This window comes from Mytilus californianus, unplaced genomic scaffold (genome assembly GCF_021869535.1).
Source record: "Mytilus californianus isolate M0D057914Y unplaced genomic scaffold, xbMytCali1.0.p SCAF_8, whole genome shotgun sequence".
Classification (NCBI taxonomy): Eukaryota; Metazoa; Mollusca; class Bivalvia; order Mytilida; family Mytilidae; genus Mytilus; species Mytilus californianus.
Window position 1 is genome coordinate 64,801,301 of NW_026262734.1, and position 20,981 is coordinate 64,822,281.

General features: G+C 33.6%; 1 protein-coding gene across 14 annotated transcripts in view; it reads left to right on the plus strand.

Moving 5' to 3' along the window:
* The window catches only part of LOC127711645 (uncharacterized), a 151,074-nt gene extending 130,511 nt beyond the window's left edge, over nt 1-20,563 (plus strand). For all 14 annotated transcript variants that reach the window (XM_052217754.1, XM_052217758.1, XM_052217757.1 and 11 more), the window contains 7 exons: nt 3,711-3,776; nt 9,069-9,137; nt 10,137-10,184; nt 13,262-13,330; nt 14,075-14,158; nt 16,337-16,405; nt 17,704-20,563. In XM_052217754.1, coding sequence (XP_052073714.1) covers nt 3,711-3,776; nt 9,069-9,137; nt 10,137-10,184; nt 13,262-13,330; nt 14,075-14,158; nt 16,337-16,405; nt 17,704-19,010 — 1,712 coding nt within the window. In that variant the 3' untranslated portion in view covers nt 19,011-20,563. The remainder of the gene's footprint in view (nt 1-3,710; nt 3,777-9,068; nt 9,138-10,136; nt 10,185-13,261; nt 13,331-14,074; nt 14,159-16,336; nt 16,406-17,703) is intronic.
* Nucleotides 20,564-20,981: the final 418 nt, after the last annotated feature.

The following is a 20,981-nucleotide window of genomic DNA, read 5'->3' on the forward strand; positions in this document are numbered from 1 at the left end:
GGTAAATAACTAAAATACAAAATAAAGTACGACTTTTCAATGTCTCAAATAATTATGAAAGTTATAAAATCATCTAGTACGGAGCAACGGAGTAGTTAGGAATGTAGCAATTAAATACTCCAATACGGCGTAGTCCTGAATGTTTGAAAGCATCTAATTTGATTTTTTAAATGCTACGCTGTGGTTGTCCACACATTTGGATTAAGAATGATTCCTGCTACAGTCCTTGTCAAGTGTTTGTACATGGCAAGGTTGATTTACAAAAGACGAGTATGAGGCTTCAGTAACACTAAAATGGTGTACGTTGATGTCCTGATTTTACTCCAAAAAATATAAAATGATCCTGAATACGATTACACATAATGTGTAGATAAAATAATGGAACTGATCCAACACAGGGGTTGCTGTCTATAAACATATATCCAACATTCCGTTTTGTTTAAAAGAAGTCACTTATAAGGAGGATGACAAATCGGCCAGACGATTGTAATGTCATGTTACTGTTGAAAAAGGTTATATGTTTTTGATTTATGAATCTAACTGAAGATACAAAATAATGTGTTTTTTAGGTTTCGAAATATCTACAATAAAGTGTTTTACCATTGATTCAAAACAGTTAAACATGCTACATGAAAATATGTGTTAAAGAGTTTTAACGCAAGAAATCTAAAGCTAGAGGAAACATTCAAATTAATGACATGTAAACGTTATGAGTTCCAACTACTGGCAAATCTGATCTTATCTGGCCTCTTTTGATGACACAGCACATTGTTAATCAATACAAATCTGCTTACCATTTTTTTTACTTTGAACGTTATGAAGGAAAGTGCCTCGGACGCAGCAAAAGTGTTTTTCGTATTATTTATTATTACGAAACAGTTAATACATACTTAGGAACGCCACAGCTGTCTTATATGTAACTCGCATACTATGTTATGTTGTTTTATTATTACTTGATGATATTTTGTCTTTACATAATATGGTTTTGACATTACGTAATGATGTTTTGATATAACTCAATATGGAATAGTCATTACTTAATGATATTTCGATATTACATGATATGGTTTCGTATTGACTTGATATAATTTTGTCATTACTTAGTATGGTTTTGTCATTACTCGGTGTGGTTTCACCATTATTTAATGTAGTTGTGTCATTAGGCAATTAGGTTTTAACATTACTTGATGTGTATGTGACTTAACGTAATTATTTCATTACATTATGTGGTTTTGTTATTTCGTAATGATGATTTGCCAATTCTTTATATGGCTTTAACATTACATAATGATGTTTCAAAATTTGACGATTTTACACTACATGATGTGTTTGTTTCAGTATTTGATGTGGTCCTGTCATTCTTTGATGTGGTTATCACATTACTTGATGAGGTAAAACCACGTGACCAATTCGGAAAAAAACTAGTTCTATTTTTAAATAGATTTCCATATTTTATGTGCCTTGGATGAGTGTGGCCATCCATTGAGTAAGAGTTCAAATTAAAGTTCGGGTTACTGTTCGAGTTAAACTTTGAGTTACAGTAGTCTTCGATTTCGAGTTAGAATACAAGCCATTATTAGAATTAAAGTTCTAGTTAGCATTGAGTTTCGAGTTGAACTTCGAGTTTGAGTCACATTTAAAGGTAGAGTTCGAGTAATAATTCGACTTCAACTTTGAATTTGAGTCACCTTTTGAGGTAGAGTTCGAGTTAGACTCGAATTTGAGTCTCATTTAGATTAATATTTCGAGTTGAAATTCGAGTTATCTAATATGAGTTGGTATTTAAATTTTCTATCGCGGATCAAGGGCTTTTGCTCGGGCTTCCGAAAAGAGGGCTCAGGGGTATACGTACAAAAGATAAACAATGTTACAGTATACAAAACACAACATAGAAATTGAAATAAAGTTAGATATGGTGTGATTGCCAATGAGACAACTATCCACCAGAGTTTTAATAAATTGGATGTAAGCAATCATAGGCAACCGTACAGCCTTCAACACACCGTATAGTCGGCTACAAAAGGCCACCTCGTGAAAATGTGAAACAATTCAAACGAGGAAACTAACGGTCTAATTTATAACTAAACAACCTACGAAAAACAAATATGACACACATGAAACAACGACAACCATTGAACTACAGGCTCCTGACTTGGGGCAGGCACATAAAGAAAGTGCACGTGGTGGAGTTTTGTATGTGCATGTATTTGAGCGCTAAACCCTAACCTAACATCGGACTGTAGTGTAACAGCACAACATAAGAAAAAAATGTAAAAAACAGTTTCAATTGGCTTAACTCAATAGATCGGTATGACTGGGTAATATAAATCCATCGGGGGCGATCTCGGGTGCTCCGGAAAGGTAAGCAGATTCTGCTCAAATGGCACCCGTTGTGTTATTCGTGAAAGTACAAACCCAGTGATTTGGTTTTATTTGGTAGTTCGCATTCGAAGAAAAGATGACGGGATTGTGGTTACGACAACTGGAACATATCCGTCGTCAACTGTGAAACAGATTTTCCAAAAAGTTTGTTTTTTTCAATTAGTGCGAGGTATATCAGAGAATGCAATTCTAAAAAATAAAAGATTGATATTCGTATATGTTTAAATGATCATACACGCTAAAAAAAAACCGGAGAATTCTTATTTTATAGAATTGATGCTTTGTTGCTTAGTCCAATCCCCCCCATTTCCCTGTAACTTTACTGTGAGTTGATTTAAAGTATCTCATGTGTTGACAATAAAGTACAAGTCATTTGATTTGTGTCGAGCCTGAGAAATTAATGTAGCGGCAGTAAGACACAACAAACCTATATTCCGTCGACGGTAGTGGCGTCGGCGTCTTCATCATTTAGATCGTTAGGTTTCACGTTTGAATTGTTTTTACATATTCATTTCGGGACCTTTTATAGCTTACTATGTGGTATGGGTTTTGCTCATTGTTGAAGACCACACAGTCACATGTAGTTGTTAACTTCTACGTCATTTGGAATGTGGTTGAAAGTTGTCTCATTGGCAATCATACCACATTTTCTTATTTTTATACCAGGATTTTTTTTGCATTAAATATTACCGAATTAAACTGTTTTGACATGATAAATTTGTAAACCTCCATGAATTGTTATAAAACTTGTATACGAGTTATTCTTCAAGATCAAGATAAAGCATCTACAGAAAAACATTTTTATTTAAATTTTGTTTTTACCGATAAATGTACCGACAAATGTACAGTTAACATTACGCTTTTACACTATCAGCAGCAATATCAGGCGAGACACAGGGTTCCGTGAAATCTTTTACGAATCTATTATAAAACTGCTTCCATTTGAGAACTAAGGAAAAAAACGGCAGGACCAAGTGGTTTAGGGATATCAAATGACAAAACCATATTAAGTAATGACAAAACTATTTCAAGTCAATACGAAACCATATCGTGTAATATCGAAATATCATTAAGTAATGACTATTCCATATTGAATTATATCAAAACATCATAACGTAATGTCAAAACCATATTATGTAAAGACAAAATATCATCAAGTAATAATAAAACAACATAAAGTAATATCAGAGTTCCACATAAGACAGCTGTGGCGTTCCATAATATACATACTGATAGTGTGAAATGACGTCTCCAGTCTACTTATGGTTATCAATATTTTATGCTTTACATTAACTGTCACTTTATTTTGTTTTTAAAAAAAACTGCAGCTCAAGCACATATTGAAACATCACAAAACAGATTTGATGCAAGGAGTGAACATATTTCAAAGGAAGGTAATCTACGATTAATTAATTTTTATGAAGACAACATATATGGAGCGTTTTATGTCAATTTTGCTGCACGAGAACACAGTTATTTCGTAGTGCATTTCTTTTAGACAATAAACTCAAATTAAAAAAAAAATCGCACCTGCTCTATCTCAAAAAGATTTTTTACAGTGTAGTGTACTACTATTGGGACAAATAATATCAAAATTATAGAAAAGACTACCAGCTCTAACTCAAAATATGGACAATTCTATGTTAAGGGGGTTTAAAATTCAGTTTGAGTGGGTAAGTCATACTAATTTTGACCTTTTTTAACAGGACCAAATCACTACTTAACATAAAGATTCAGCATGTAATTTCATCCCCTTACTTAGTATTTCATGCAAAAAATATCAAGAAATAAATTTGGAAAGTGTATGAAAAAAAAAGTTATACACTGTACACACTAGGGACTATATTCGTAGATAACGAAAACCAAAGGACGATAATTGTGTCCTCGGACCATCAGTCATTATTCCAATTGGGAGTAATTATTCGCCTGATTTCCTGCAATACGAGTACTTTGTGTCTTTTGTCTTTATGTGAGTTGTTTTTGTGCTTTATGTCAAAATGATGATTCAATCTACAATCTATGCCCAGCTGGTTTGTACCGTTGTTCTATTTTTTTTGCTGTTACTCAACTGTACCAGGTTAGGGGACGAGAAGTGGAACACTCCTAAAAATGTTTAACCCCGCCAAATTCTGTATGTGCCTGTCCTACGCCTGGAATCTGTGATTAAGTGGTTCTCGTTGGTTGCTGTCTGTTGTATTTGTTTTTCGCTTTTTTGTGTTTCCATAAATCAGGCACTGAATGTTGACGTTTGAATTGTCACACTTTGTGGCATGCCGTGGCCTGTTATTGGTGATTATACGGTATGGGTTTAGCTCATTCTTATAGGTCGTACGGTGACCAATATTTGATTAAATCCGCGTCACTTTGACTCGGTTGATACTTCTCTTATTGACAAGCATAACCTATCTCTTTATATTATATCGTACTGTTTAAACCATAATTTATTCAAAATCCTAACTAGCTTACCACAATAATAATCATTTTACATCTTATAAACACAATTATCTTGATATTAAGCTTATATTCCTCAATAAATAGCGCTTGACTCTTTAATCTTTATCAACGCGATGATTGAGGGTTCATGTTAACTGCTTCCGTGTTGGGAATAGCAACACACCACAAATATCAGTCTTTTTCTCGCGATCGGTTCACACAATTCCTAGAGCAGCTTCTCATTTACGAGCAGACAAGGTGCGACAGCAAATGTGTTAATGCAAAAAAAGAAAAAAAATATGTCGTGTAGTACGATTATAACGTCCCTTCATCAAATTTAAATAAGAAAAAAGTCGATTTGTTGATGTTTCAAATCAAATGCATTATTTGCATCATGGAATATATTACATGTTTTGTTGATAACTGAAAATTGCGTTCACATCAAATATGTATTGCATTATTAACTTATTTTGGGTACTAGTCACACATTTAAAGATCAATAAAATAATACTTTTTATATATTTTAAAATATATATAGAAGCATTTAGACTCCGTCCATTGTTCAATCATAATGCGTTGAGAAAGACAACTTTCAAATCCGTGATGAATTGATTGATTGATTGTGTTTAACGGCACTTTAAAAACTCTTGATTACATCATGGCGGTCGGTTTTTATTGGTGGCGGAAGTCGGAATATCCGGTGAGAACGACCAACCTTTGCCAGAAAAACTGGCAAGTCTTATCAATTAAAGTTGGAGTCAAACGCACGAACGGGGTTCGAACTCACAACTCATGCAGTGTTGACAGGGAAGTGATAGCTGTAGATGAATTACAGAAAAAAAAACTTAAATTCAATAATAATGATCAATAAATGAGTTTAAAGTTAATATTCATGCCAAATTAGTACGAAATTTAATAATTATTCGTCCAGCATATTTGAAACAATTGCGAAACCCTTACGTGCATATGTAGAGTGAAAAATCAGAAATCAAAAATCACAAATACTTGACATTACTGCTTACTTTTATAATCTCATTGAAAAAATTTCGAATTGTCAGGTGGTGTTCAACCGAAACTTAAATAATTTAATAAACAAAAACTATCTTGGACTGTTAATTATACTTTATAGTATTTCAGCTTGTCAAAATTGAGACTTTCCATTTCTATGAAGCAACATATGTAGGCGTGGTTTATTTCAATACACGGTTAGTAGTGGTGTTACGTCCCTTTGTGAAAACAACTTGGTGTTGAGGAAAAATCTGAAAAGTTTCAACAGACGAAGAAATTGATGATTGACGATTGAAATAAATTCATAAAACACATTAAAATCTAACAAGCTGTTATTGTTGGCATTTTTGTTTTGTATTTACCAATGGAAGTAGGTTCTTAATATTGAAAACCTGATCACTTTGATATGCCACTAGTTTAAGTACTACATGTTTAGATAGTTGTTATTATAAATTCGTTAAACAGTGTGCTAGTGACTTAATACGATATATATTGGGTCAGTTAACTCCTAATGGGGATTCGAGCTTCGCTGTCACCCCCATATGGAATTTACTGACCATCGGGATATATATCGTAGTAGGTCACTATCACACTATGTAACACATAATATCTCCTAGCTGTTACGATATTCCAGAGCCTCAGTTTCCTATCATGAATATCCCCGGTTTTGAAAATAATATGTTCTCCCTCATTCATGTAACGGCATGTCCCACGTCAATAAATATATCTTCCCATCCCAGTAGTTAGCACTTCTACGTTGACATGAATTATCATTGATATGGTCATAGTTATAAATTAACTAAAATTAACTAAAATACTAAGGCTTTTCTACCTCAGGACCCAAAAGGGTGACTGGGGAATAGAAGTATGGTCACTTAGTCTACTTCCGACCGGCAGTAAAACTCTTGCCAAAGTGAGGCGTCCGTTTGGCTGTGCGGGATGTACAAGTTTGCAGCCACGTCCGATCAGAATGGGGACGTTAACTCCGATGCCTCGTGTAGAGAGTGCCACGCTCTCTGCACGTTAAGAATCCTTGCAACAACTCTTTGAGGGGTCCGTAGGTGGCCTGATGCAAGGCAAAATTTCTGTCCCTTTCCAAAAACCCTTATTTTCCAGTGGCAGTCCAAATGTCCCCGACCTTCATCCCGGATGGCCTCTATTACAAGACCTACCTATTGTATTTATTGTTAACTTGTTCTCGTCCTGAACATGCATGAAATATTTGCCACTGGACGTTAAGCGACCAACAATCAATCAATCTACCTCAGGAATAGATTACCTTAGCTGTATTTGGCAAAACTTTGCTCTTCAACTTCGTTCTTTATTTGGCCTTTTTAACTTTTTTTATTCGAGCGTCACTGATTAGTCTTTTGTAGACGAAACGCACGTATGGCGCAAATACAAAATTTAAATACTGGTATCTATGATGAGTTTATTTCCCTAGATGAAAATTAAGCTTCATTTATCAGCTTTTTCAATTCGGTGGACGTGCGTCTATGCAATTTGTCAACATCGCAATCATCTCGAAGGAAATCGGTGGTCGAGTGGTCAAAGTAGTACCTTCAGTGATAACTAGCCATTCCCGCTTCGGCAATGTGCGTTCGACTCCAATCTTAACAGACTTAGATAGTTAGTTCTCCTACCGTCAAGTCTTTTATAAGTTTCAGTAATTGTTTTTGATATTTTCCTACTTTAAAGTCAGAGTTGTTCCGACATTTGTATTGCAATCAAACTGTTCAGTAGGTTTTCAGACAATTGTCCGAATACAGACTTAACAGTCTTAATTAACTACAAGTGAATTGTCGTAACAGTACTAAAATCGTACTAAATAGATACAAAGAACAAGAGTTAGCAATTCATTTTTTAATCTTTTAACAGCTTTGAAGATCAAAATGACATTTCAGTTCATATTTGGTTTACTAGTGACGATACCAAATACCTATCCTGATTGTAATGTCACGTAAAGATTCTGAGATAAGTCATAGTCGAAGATGTCAAAATCTAATATAATTAAAGAACCTATGTGAGCACGCTCACATACCCCACGCCCCCACATTGTCACTTGACAAACAAAATCTCACCAGATTCCTAAGTTCAAAGACTCATAGCTCTACAAAAGTCAACTGATAAACATTTTCTTGTGGATATGCACATTAACATATTATGTCCTCATTAACTACAAAGTTTCATGAAATCCTGTTGTGTGGTTTTAAAGGAGTTGCGATTACAAACTTTTCCAGTAGTAAATTCAAAATTCTGTTCAAAGGGGCATAACTCCTAGAAAAAAAATGAATCATAATTTCCTATCGATATGCACATCTACATAGTACGTCCTTATTATCTACAAAGCTTCATGAAATTCTGTTGTGTGGTTTCAGAGGAGTTGCGATGACAAGAACAGGACTGACGGACTGTAGTATATTGAGGCCAATAAGTTCAAAGGGGGCATTTCTCCTAGAAAAAAAATTGAATCATAATTTCCTGTCGATATGCACATCTACATAGTATGTCCTTATTATCTACAAAGTTTCATGAAATTCTTTTGTGTGGTTTCAGACAGACGGACAGGTCAAAAACATTATACCCGACGCAATAAATTGCGTGGGGTATAATAAAAAGCTGTGCAAGATGTCCGTATTCAGTTTAGGTAAACATATTCCATGTTGGGCAACCAAATACTGATGACATCTAACAAACTGAATGCATTCAACTCAACCACTAGCAGCCCTTGCTTCCGTAAATTTCAAAGTGAAACTCGAGGTGTTTCATCTGAAAAAGTGTGGTCAAGTTTCCTTTCAACAAATCGCTAAGGATTTTGAAGGTGATAAAATTGCTGTCTGTTTTAAAAACACAATTCTTTTTAATGGTATTTTAAGCATTCCATCAGTCATCTCGACTAGGCATTTTGTTTGTGGTATGTCGAGATATTGCAGCTTTGTAGACGGTATTGCATTGTGTCGTTGTGTTTTATTAATTTGTATATTTACAACCTTTAACACGACTTATCTTAAAGCTTCTATCATCTACCTTACTTTTCTTTATTGAATAAAATAGAGAATGGAAATAGGGAATATGCCAAAGAGACAACAACCCGACCAAAGAGCAGACAACAGCCTATTGAGGTGAATGCCGACATTTTTGTGCTTTGTAAAGAATATTACCATAAAATATTGGATGTGAAATACCTGAACGTATAAGATGTCTGCATGTTGATTTATATTTACGAATGAAGATTATTTTTTCAGAAACAACTGGTGCACATAATAAACAGTTAGATAAATCATCGGATTATGAGATCGAGGAGATCTACGAAGGTATAAGTAGTTTATTTGCAACAATACGCAAAAAATAAGGAATTAATGAAATCACACCAGTATGGCTGTTTTAAGATATGTATATATATATATAGCTTTAACAGCGTAGGAACGAACAAATAATAGTATAGAAAGAGTTTTTGTTCCTTTAAATGCTGCGTTCACCAATAATTGCTATCAATTATTCAAATGATTTCATCGCAAGCAGAGGTTTCCTTAAATCTTCAGTTAAACATCTAACTTATGAAAAAATGTGGACTGTTTTATTACTCATTTGTATGTACTGCTTATAAATAGACTAAGGACCAGCGTTTGTAAATAGTAAAGAGATGGCTCTTAAAATTGTACAAATGTCATAATCACTGGTGACCAATGATATATTAAAGATAATATGTTTCTACATCAACTTATGACCAAAAAACGGGTATCGGGAGTGCAACATACACTTTTTTCAAATAAGACGTGCGTCTTTGGAATATATCAACATCTCAATAATTCCGAAGGGCCTCGGTAGCCGAGTGGTCTAGGTAGTTTCTAAAGTGATCACAAGCAATTCAACACTGATGTGAGATTGTGCCCCGCTTCGCTTTTGTGTTCCTTGTAAAATAGAAAAAGCACAGGTGCAAAGGATCAACAAGTATTAACTTGCAAAATAGTTGTTGAAAAAAACAATACAATGAAATAAGATGAAACTTTCATACCATATTCATTTGAATATGTTAATGAAATTAAATTATTACATTCCACACAAATCAATCAAAAGCCAAAATAGTATACGTCTATATTAGGCTTTTCAATACGCTACTTTAATTTCAAAATGCTCGTAACATGTACTAAAAAGGAAAAACAAGTGTATGTTAAATATACACACAATTTTTCCTGAAATTCCCAAGCGCGTCTACGAAATAGGACCCAACATGCAAGATTCATTTCAATTTATATATCAACTTATGTCTATTTTTTTCTCATGTGGTAAAAAAAAACTCCACGTTGTTTTAGGTGATGCACCGCCACCACTTCCAGAACGAAACTATGTTACTGCTAAAAGTATGTAAGAAATTATATAGTTAATATTTTAGATAAATGTATTTGTATCGGTGCTTATATTTGTCCAGTAGAATTATATTGACCCTCCCTTACTTACTTTGGTTAATGCGCTAGTGGTAGTTCATAAAGATTGTTGTTGAAATTATTGTTGACATTGATATGATTCAAAATAGTATGTGCATTTCGTGTACAAGAGACTCATCAGTGTCGCTCGAATCAAAACATTTGAAATTTCAAATAATTTACAAAGCTAAAAAGCATTGAGAACAAAAAACTACTAAAAGGTTTTGCCAAATACAGATAAGATCATTTGCATGTGGTAAACAAAAATCCTAAGAATTTCAAACAATTCAAAATTTTGTAAACAGTTGTATAATTAATATTACCATATCATAATTTATATTGGTATTGTCATTTGGTCAGACATAACATATTTACCACTGCCTTCAAGTGTGGTCTTTTTTTTTCGTAGTTCCCTTTCCAGTTCTTTGTTTTGACGCCTATATGGTGTAACGATGGACAGCGACATTTTTTTTTGTCAGATAAAATAACAAAATCCTAAAGGAAATCTCATTAAAAACCTGTCCTAATTGAAGGCAATACATTAAATTGTTGAGTATTATTCTTTTGTCATAGAAAAACCATTGAATATGAATCGTATACAATTTATATTGTCCACAATCACCTGCGTATGTATGCAATGTTGGTGTGTGTGGCCGGAGTAAATTGTTCATGGGGCTCCGTGCGTGGACGGTAAATGACACCTGAGGAGGCGTCTATTGTGTGTTAGACCTTCTAATTCAGATACTCATATTATAGTAAATCATTATATTGTTTGAAATTCATGACAAAGCCTTCAACTAACTGGAGCTGGATGGTAAGTACTACTTTTTATTTCACAGCTCTCACTTCATTATGTTCATACGAACAACTTTTCACTTAAGCAATTTTTAAAAATTTTATACCAGTTGATCAGTTTGTGGGAGAAAAATTCAAACTGCAAATTTGTATACTGTTTTAGCCATTGATATTGTGATACCCAAAAGTCCACTGAATCAGCACAGTAACACGTTTATTAACTTAGCACGTTAAGTTTTTTTTTTTAGATTATGTGATAAGGGATTTAGGCGCTTAAATTTTTAGTGTTTTGGATTTAACGCGCTTAGGTACATATTGTTTTGATTTCAAATGCCCTTTTTAGTAATCCATTTGAACTGTTGTTTGTGATTCTAATATGACGTGCTTCTTTCGCTTTGTAAACAACACCGTGATTAAATTCTCGATATATCTATACTTAGCGCAGGCTCAGAGATGTGCATATTGGTGGCTGTTACTATTTACCTCCCACGTAAATCCACATGTATCGTAACCTATGTGCAAACACTATGTCGATTTCGTTATGTTCAAATTGAAATTGAAAAAGAAACTACAGAACCGTTATTCCTATTATAATGCATAACAAAAAGAATTAATGCACGAGAGCTTAAAAAATGTATAAAATCAAAATAAAATAAAATTCCGCGAAATTTCATGAATAATCTTGGCGCATTAACGTCATGTCATAACATGACGTCATACGAATGAAAACTCTCAAGCTGAAGGTTTTCCGTTACGTATACGCCCAAAATTCGGATAATATTGCATTAAAATGCAGTTTTGAGGTAGGTGTCGTTTCATTTTCTATTCCATTGCATTATTTGCACATTTGTGGATTTCAGCAAGTCAACATGGCGGCTTACTCCTTAGTTACGACATGTCAACTCTGGATTTGACAGTAAATAGTAGCCAACGGAAAAATAGGTTTGGGTTAAGAATTATGAGAATTGAACACATTTTTTCTAGTGCTTAGTTGAGAAATAATTCATGTAAGACTTAGATTTATTTGAAATGTGTAGCTTTTATCTTACAGGGGGTAAAATAGAACAGCCATACACACGGCAATCTTACCTTCGTTTCAGTTTTTAAATTACCGTATTTGTCCTATTAGAATCGAAATAATTGTGTCTGTTTGTATCTAACAAATCTCAAGGGTTGAAATTCATAATAACATAAACATGATTAACCCATAGAAATTTCTTACATGTGTTTGCACTAGCTTGTCATGTACAGCCCTTGGATGGTGTAAACTTCCCAAAAAAACGTGTATGGTGTAATGGTGTATGGCATATGGTGCAATGGTAGAAGGTGTATGGTGCTATGTTGTATGGTGTAAGGGGAATGGTGTAATGGTGTAACGTGCGAATGGTGTGAATGAATGGTGTACGACATTTAAAACTATGCAAAATATTGATTTTTAATTTTATACATTAATTTACAAAATATATTAATATTGTGATCAAAATTCGTTTTTTTAAATAAATAAATAATTTTGTAGTCGTACGCTTTCTTTGAAATCAAATTGCATTATGGTGTAATATGTAAGGTGTATGGTGCAAAGGTGTATGGTGCAAAGGTGTAACGTGTATGGTGCAAAGGTGTCACGTGTATGGTGTAATAGCACAGGGTGAATGATGTAATGGTGTATGGAGTTAGTGGGAAGTTTACACCATCCAAGGACTGTACATGTCATATGATTGATTGCAAAAGTAGCTCCGGTAAATTCTGAGATAAGTCATAGTCGGTGATGTCAAAATCTAAAATTCGAAATGCTGTGCGAGACATTCGTATTCATTTGAGGTACACATATTCCATGTTGGGCAACCAAATCTTGATGGCACCTACCAAACTGAATGCATTCAACATTACCATTAGCGTAAATTTCAAAGTGAAACTCGAGGTGTTTCATCCGAAAGAGTGGGTTCAAGTTTCTTTTCAACAAATCGTTAAGGATTTTGAAGGTTGTCTGTTGCAAGGTAAAATTGCTGTCTGTTTTAAAAACACATTTCTTTTTTAATGGCATTTTAAGCATTCCATCAGTCATTCCGACAAGAATTTTGTTTGTGGTATGTCGAGATATTGCAGCATGTAGACGTTATTGCATCGAGTGGTTGTGTTTTAATAATTTTATGTCTACAACCTTTAATATCGCTCACCTTCTATCATCTACCTTACTTTTCTATATTAAAGATTTTTTTCAGACAAAACTGGTTCGCATGATAAACAGTTAGACAAATCATCGGATTACGATTCCGAGGAGATTTACGAAGGTATAAGTTATAGTTTATTTAAAACAATACGCAAAAATATGAAATTAGTGAAATCACACCAGTATGCCTGTGTTTAGATATGTATATAGCTTTAACAGCGTAGGATCGAGCAAATAATAGTATAGAAACAGTTTTTGTTCCTTTCAATGTTGCGTTCACCAATAATTGCTATCAATTATTCAAATGATTGAATCGCTACCAGAGGATTCCTCAAATCTTCAGTTAAACATCTAACTCATTAAAAAAGGTGTTCTCTTTTCTAAATCATTTGTATGTACTGTTTATAAATAGGTTTAAGTAGTTTCTAAAGTGATCACTAGCCAGTCAACACTGATGAGAAATTGTGCCCCGCTTCGGCAATATGCGTTTGACTCTGATCTTAAATGACTTAGTTCGTACTTTCTTAAAATGCAACTCTTGATATTTAATGTGAAAAAGTAAACCCTCACCTTTGTGTTCAAGTTATCTTCCAACAAATAATTTAAAAACAGTTTGAATGTGGCCTGTTGCAAGACAAATTTACCCTCTCTTTTCAAAATATCTCTTTTTGTAATCGTTTTACATGTTTTAATAATACCATTTAACTTGTCGAGCAACTACGTTCGTATCAAGTAGCAACATTGCAAGGTTATAGACGTTTCTCCGCTTCTAGTATCGAATTGTGTCGTTATACTTTTATTATCTAGTGTGTTATCAACCTTAAACCTCTCCAATCTTCTATTTTCTATATTAATTTTTTTTCAGACCCGACATCATATGATAAACAGTCTGGAAAACCGTCGGATTACGATTACGCTTACGCGGATTTTAATCCCAAGATTAATAAAGGTACAAGTTATAAAATTGAGAATGGAAATGGAGGATGTGTCAAAGAGACAACAACTCTACCAAAGAACAAAAAACTGCCCAGGCCACCAATGGGTCTTAAACACAGCGAAAAAAATCCCGCACCCGGAGGCAGTCTATAGCTGACCCCTTAACAAAATGTGTACTAGTTCAATGAAAATGGACGTCACACTAAACTTCAAAACATATAAATAAATTGAAATAGAAAAAAACATACAAGACTAACGAAGGCCAGAGGCTCCTCACTTGGGACAGGCGCAAGAATGCAGCGGGTTTGAACATGTTTTGTGAGAGCTCAACCCCCCCCCCCCCCCTATACATCTAGCAAAAGTAGAATAAAGAATCACACAGCAATCTTTCAAAAAAGCAAAGCTGAAAAAGAATGAATAAGATGAAAGCCACGAGTATGAAAAAGAATAAGCAAAACCGTTAACTCTGTATTCCAACTTCCTTTGTGAGAGATATATGAAATAGCAAAGTAGAAATGAATCCAAGTTCATGAAGTTCAGACAGAGCTTTTGTTTCTTTAAATAAATGTTGCTTTCAGAAATAATTTAGACAATATTTGAAATGTTTTCACAATTTGAAGCTGATTTCTAAACACTCTAATATATACCTAGTTGAATTTATGATAAATCATTAGCATACACTGCTTACAAATGTTCTTAAACCCTGCTGACTGCCATTGGTGATTGCCAAATAAACGGATCAAGGGTCAGCAGGGTTTAAGAACATTTGTTGTTCGACCTGTTAGTCAAATGCGTTTTCTTAAAATATACTTTTTCACTTTTTTGGTCTTTTGGAAAATGTTGTTTGTGCTGTATTTAGACCCCTCTAACAAGAAATTTGTTTTGCATGCACACGTATAAAAATTGCGGTTTTTATCCAACGCAATCATAGGTTTGAACGTTGTTTTCAATTTAGACTTGTTTATATTTTTTCGTTTGGGCTTGTATTATATTTGCCTTCGGGTTTATATGATCCGTTCACCCTATTTTGACTCCTCGAAATTCACGAGTCTTTCCTAAATTGATGTAAATTGTATGGCTTTCCAAATACCGTTTCGATTCCTATCATCACTGAAGAGACATTAATTGTCGAAATCCGGATATGGTGTACAAAAACCTTTGCACCTTTTGTTTGCGGTATATCATCTTTTCCGCAAGTTTATTGTTTTCTGTTTATAATTAAATTTACAATTAAGATCCATTTATTACATCGGTGATCCGTTTATTTGGCAATCTCCAATGGCAGTCAGCAGGGTTTAAGAACATTTGTTGTTCGACCTGTTAGTCAAATGCGTTTTGTTAAAATATACTTATTCACTTTTTTGATATTTTGGAAAATGTTATATATATATTTATATATATATAATTCGTCTAAATAACAGCCCAACAATGTTAGATCTGTAAATTTGCGGAAGCACATTTTTGTTCTTCCCTGGCCGGGATTCGAACTCATTCTATTGGGATATCGAAACAATACCGCCTGCACTGTTGTCCGGCGCTCTAGACCACACGGCAACCTAGACTGAACTAATAGTTCAGTTTTCGGTGGCCTAGTGTTACCTGTCCTCGTCAGTAGAGTTGTAACACAGTACATGATATATTAGGCATGAAGGTGGAATATATATAGATGTGTATATTCCTATGAGACAACAACTCAGCGTCAAAAATAAGCAAGCGCCATCTACATGGAAAATACACTTTTCAAAATAAGACGTGCGTCTTCGCAATATGTCAACACCTTAAACCAGTTTGAAACCTGATTCTGCATGGTATGTTCGACTACGATCTTAATTGACTAGGATTGTAACTTTTCCTGCCAAAAGCATGTGGTTCTCGCTGTGTAAACCTTTTTAGTCCACCAATAAAATATAAAATATACTCTCATTACCAATTGTGTTAAAGGAAACGTTAAACTGAACACTCATAATCCATCAGTCAAACTGTGAACAAGTTGTGTATATATTTCACAGAAAAATTATAAAGATCTAGAATCAAGACAATATCTTTCACAATACCTTTCTATCTCCGCTTTGAAAACATACTCGCCCAATGCGACTTTTCATCTGATTTTGCATGACATGCTCAACGTCATCCTTTAGTGTAATGCGTTTATTTCTACACATTTATTTATTAAAGTATTATTTTATTTCAGGCTATGTCAATGTATCAAAAGACATTTCTGAAAAAAAGCCCGGTGAAGAACCTATTTATGAAGATATAGGTGAGAGTAGGAGTTGAATTAAATACAATACAGTACAATGACAAATACAAATATCAATACAACATTAGTTCCTTAACAATTTCCTGGAATCTCCTTTTAAATTCTAAAAAATGTGACATGTACTGACAAATATATAGCCAAATCTGTAAAGAAAGTTTATCGTTTGATCCATAGAAAACTACCGTTACAAGATAGATGACTTTTGAGGATCTAGGTTCAAAATGTATGTGTATTACTACAGCGAGAGAAGAAGAGGGTTATCTGAAAACACTTGTATTTATTTATTGAAGTGATCTTCATAATTTTTGACTGACAAATCGTATTCATAAGCATAGGATTTTTATAGAAATCATTGCTATCCACATAAGATATGTTTACATCATTGACAAGATCATTACCCAAAAAAGCATTGGCACATGGATGTCATTACTGAAGTTATTACACTGACATATCATCATGTGGATACAGGGGGATTTCAGGTATATGTAAAAAATAAATCAGAGATAGTGTTGGCTAAAATAAGGTAGACTGAGTCAGGTTTTCAAAGATGCATATTTTGAAGAATAAGATTAAATTGACTCAGGGAGAAGCTGAATGAAACTAACATTTAACTAATGTACATGCATTGTAGCTTGTATATGATAAATAAGTTTTGCGTATTTTTTTATGCTAAATTTTGATAACCTTGTAAATACGCTTTATTTTAGGGCCAAAAAGGAGTCTTAGCGGGACTACTCTTTAAGCAAGTTTAATTTTTTTTTTATTTTTTCGTTCATATCATTACTTACAATATGAGAAGAGTATAAATATTTCCTAGAATGAGATTACAGCAAATTATGTGTATTTCGTGGTCACACAAAGGTACTTACTAGATCTACAATTAGAAAAAGAATATTTTCGGTTCCTTAACAGTTTAAAACAGTAGAAAAAACTTATAACGAGCAAAAATTAAATGTTAATTTATGAAATTATCATCTGCAGTTTTCAAATTTGAATAATATAATCATTGATTACTCACATGCAGTTGTTTGCTATTATGATATGTACGTTAGACATGTCCACTGACGCAAGCAACATATAATTGCTGACACTTCTTTTGTATAAGAAAATGATATCTGGTTTCCATTGGACTAAGTTTTGCTTTAACATTAATTTTAGGATTCTCTTTTTAATGTTTCGTAAATAAATGGTTTCTTTTTATCATTACCTTTTTTAAATGATGAGGTCATGTTGAACTTTCTAGTCGTATCATCAAGACATTAAGTTCCTTTTTATTAACATATATTTGTAAATTTTAGACAACTTCAAACAACTAAGAATTGTAATGGTTGGAAAAACAGGATCGGGTAAGAGTGCAACTGGTAATGCTATCCTTGGAAAGAAATACTTCAAATCGAAAATGGCAGGCTTGTCTGTTACTAAAGAGTGTCAACGTGGTGAAATCGAAATAGGTGATCGCAAAATCATTGTAGTTGATACTCCCGGATTATTCGATACCAAATTATCACCTATAGAAATTGAAGAAAATATACTTAATTGTGTTCATATGACTTTTCCGGGACCACATATATTTTTACTTGTGCTCCAGATTGGTAGATTTACTACAGAAGAAATTGAATCCCTTGACCAGTTATTTGATATATTTGGAAAGGAAATGGAAGCTTTTTCGATTATTCTATTTACTAAAATGGATGAATTGGAAAATCAAAATGATACTATTGAAGATTATATAAAAGAATCGGGCTCGCCATTAACAGGGTACATTGAGAAATGCCACGGGCGTTATTTCGCTCTAAACAATTCAGCTACAGCGGAAAATAAAGGGGAAATGGTTCATAAATTACTGAATTTGATCGACACTGTTGTCAAACAAAATCAGAACATGTGCTTTTCAAACAATATGTTTAAAGACGCTAAAATAAGTGTACGTGAATCACGAAAACAAATAGAAATGGAAAACTTAAAAGAAATTGAGCAAATTGAACACGTGTACGGAAAACAAGTTGACATAAATAGAGAAAAAAAGAAACAAAAACAAGAAGAATTTAACATGCAAGCAGAACGTAAACACAAGCTTGAGGAACAGAAGAAAAGGATGAAAAATTCCCAATTGTCTTTTAAAAAAGGTGAAGATGAAAGCAATACTCCGAGACCTGATTCCGAAGAAATTGAAGAACTTTATAACGAAATTTTCAAAGCCAATATCCTGTTAAATGAGAAAGAAAGAGAGAAGGAAGAGGCAGAAGATAATTATGAAAAAGTTAAGGAAGGTTTTAAAGAGATGGTAAAAGAAACTAAAACGAAACAGAACCAGCGAATGTTAGCATTGAAAAACACCGACTTTTATGATCAAATGAATTCAGCAGTTGAGGAAATGAAATCAATCGACGAAAAACTTCAAGAAATTGCGAAGAAAATGAACGAGGAAGGAAATCGTCAAAATATGACCATCCAACAACAATTACAGAGAGAGGAAAACGAGTTACATTCTGAAATGGATAAAGTATTTTCTGATCATCGCATGTATCTAGAACAAATGAGAAAAAAGTCGAAGGAGATGGAAAAACAACTGACAAAAAAAGGAAAATTGTGTCGTGTTATGTAGCTTAACAAACTAAATGGAATATTAAGAAATTTGGCTACCGTAATTAAACAAAGTAATTTTATCAGAACAAGATGACTTGGTGAACATTAGCCTACATGTATATAAATGTGAAATTAAACCAAAACTCGCCTGCTTTCTAGGCGAAAGTTTCGGTGTACAATTAAACACATTGGTGTTATTTGTCAAGCGATATTGATGACACAGTGAATGCATTGATGTATTTCTAAGTATCTTTTTTATCGTTACCAATTGGTACTTTTATCCTTTCTTAGTAATTTATCACCTACATGTATGTATGTATGACACTTTTTCAGACTACGTCTACTAATAGAAAACTAACCGCCATGATATAGCTAAGAGTGTCGAAAGTGGTTTTTAACAGCAACAAACAATCATTAATTCTTCAATATCTTAGAATGTATTTGAATAAAAAAAATGACTCCAAATTGCGTTGGTAAAACTGAAATGCGATGGTTTATCCTGATTGTAGATCATTATTCACAATAATCAGCAACGTATAAGGTATGCGTTTCTGTCTCTGCTGAAAGACTACCACTAAGCACGATTTTTATTGAAAGGTAACCGTAATAAATCAAAATCGTACAGCGTAGCATACTCGTAGCATAGACAAAGCTTCTTTCTATTAAAGAATTTAATATTGAGGTCAACTGCCTACAGTCTATATAAATATTATTAGATTGTTTAAATTCCAAGGGTTTAAATATGGATCATGGACTTTATCCTGCCAGCAATGAGAATCATCAGCTGTAGGCGCACAATTGACTGTTCTAGGAGTATGAAGACACAGCTACTTCCAATTAGATATAAGTCCTTTAATAAACGCATTAGGTTTATGAGAAACAAATATAAACAGAACTCCAAGGTAATTTAAAAAAAGTCCACAAAAGCTGACAAATTCAAATCGATAGACTATATTAACCAACAGAGGAAAAGGAAAACAATTGTCGTATTCCTGGCTTGGTACAGGCATTTTTCGATGGAAAAGTTGAGTTATACCTGGTTGTATAGCTAGCTAAACCTCCCATTTGTATGACTGTATTTTATTGTTCCGTTACATTGACAAGATTGGGTGAGCAACCTCAATAGATATAATTGGTTAAATGTCAATAATTTGGATCCAGCAGCCAAAACTGTGTAAACATACACCTTAGAAATACAACTAAAATGACTAAAAAAATCCCAAACAAACATACATATAGAACTGACAAAGACGCCTTCATTTTTTTTTATAGTTTTTAACAATCATACACACTTTCCCGATAAAGTACAAAATAAGTTAAATATACAAGTAATTAAAACAATATAAATACCTAATAAAAACCAGATATGTCTCCGAATCGTACCGCTAGACCAACTGCATCTGGAACTCCGTAAGCCAAAAACCCGAACATTGGATGTACAAATACCAAGCCACGTCAAGAGTCATACGACTAATAGGAACATATTAGGAGAAGCCATCAAAATACTGGACTTTTTTAAGCATACTTATTATAAAGTCAAAAAAGCAAAAAAAAAAAAAAAAAAAAAAAATACTGGACTTTTGTTTATCGACAAAATGTTTGTTGAATTGATATAACAAAAATCGGTATTCAACGGCGTAGTAATTGTGCACCTCTACTGGTCGACTTGTTTTAGTACTCAAATGCAGCAGAATTTATACAGAACCTTTTCAAAAAGCAAACCAAAAACTTGCAAAATATTACTCAATACCCATATCTCAGTAAGTACTTATATCTTAAATATCCCAGTAAACTTGAGAGTAGGGAGACAACCGTAACTAAAAACTGGTCTCTTTCTCATATTTATCTTTTCTTGACATTGACATAGACGGTCGAATCAAAACAAAAATCAATTACATACACGATAATATTAGCTTTCCAATTGCAAACTCCTCGTTTCTAAGTAGTAACATATATCTTTCTTAATACGCTACGCTCGTGCATGCTAATC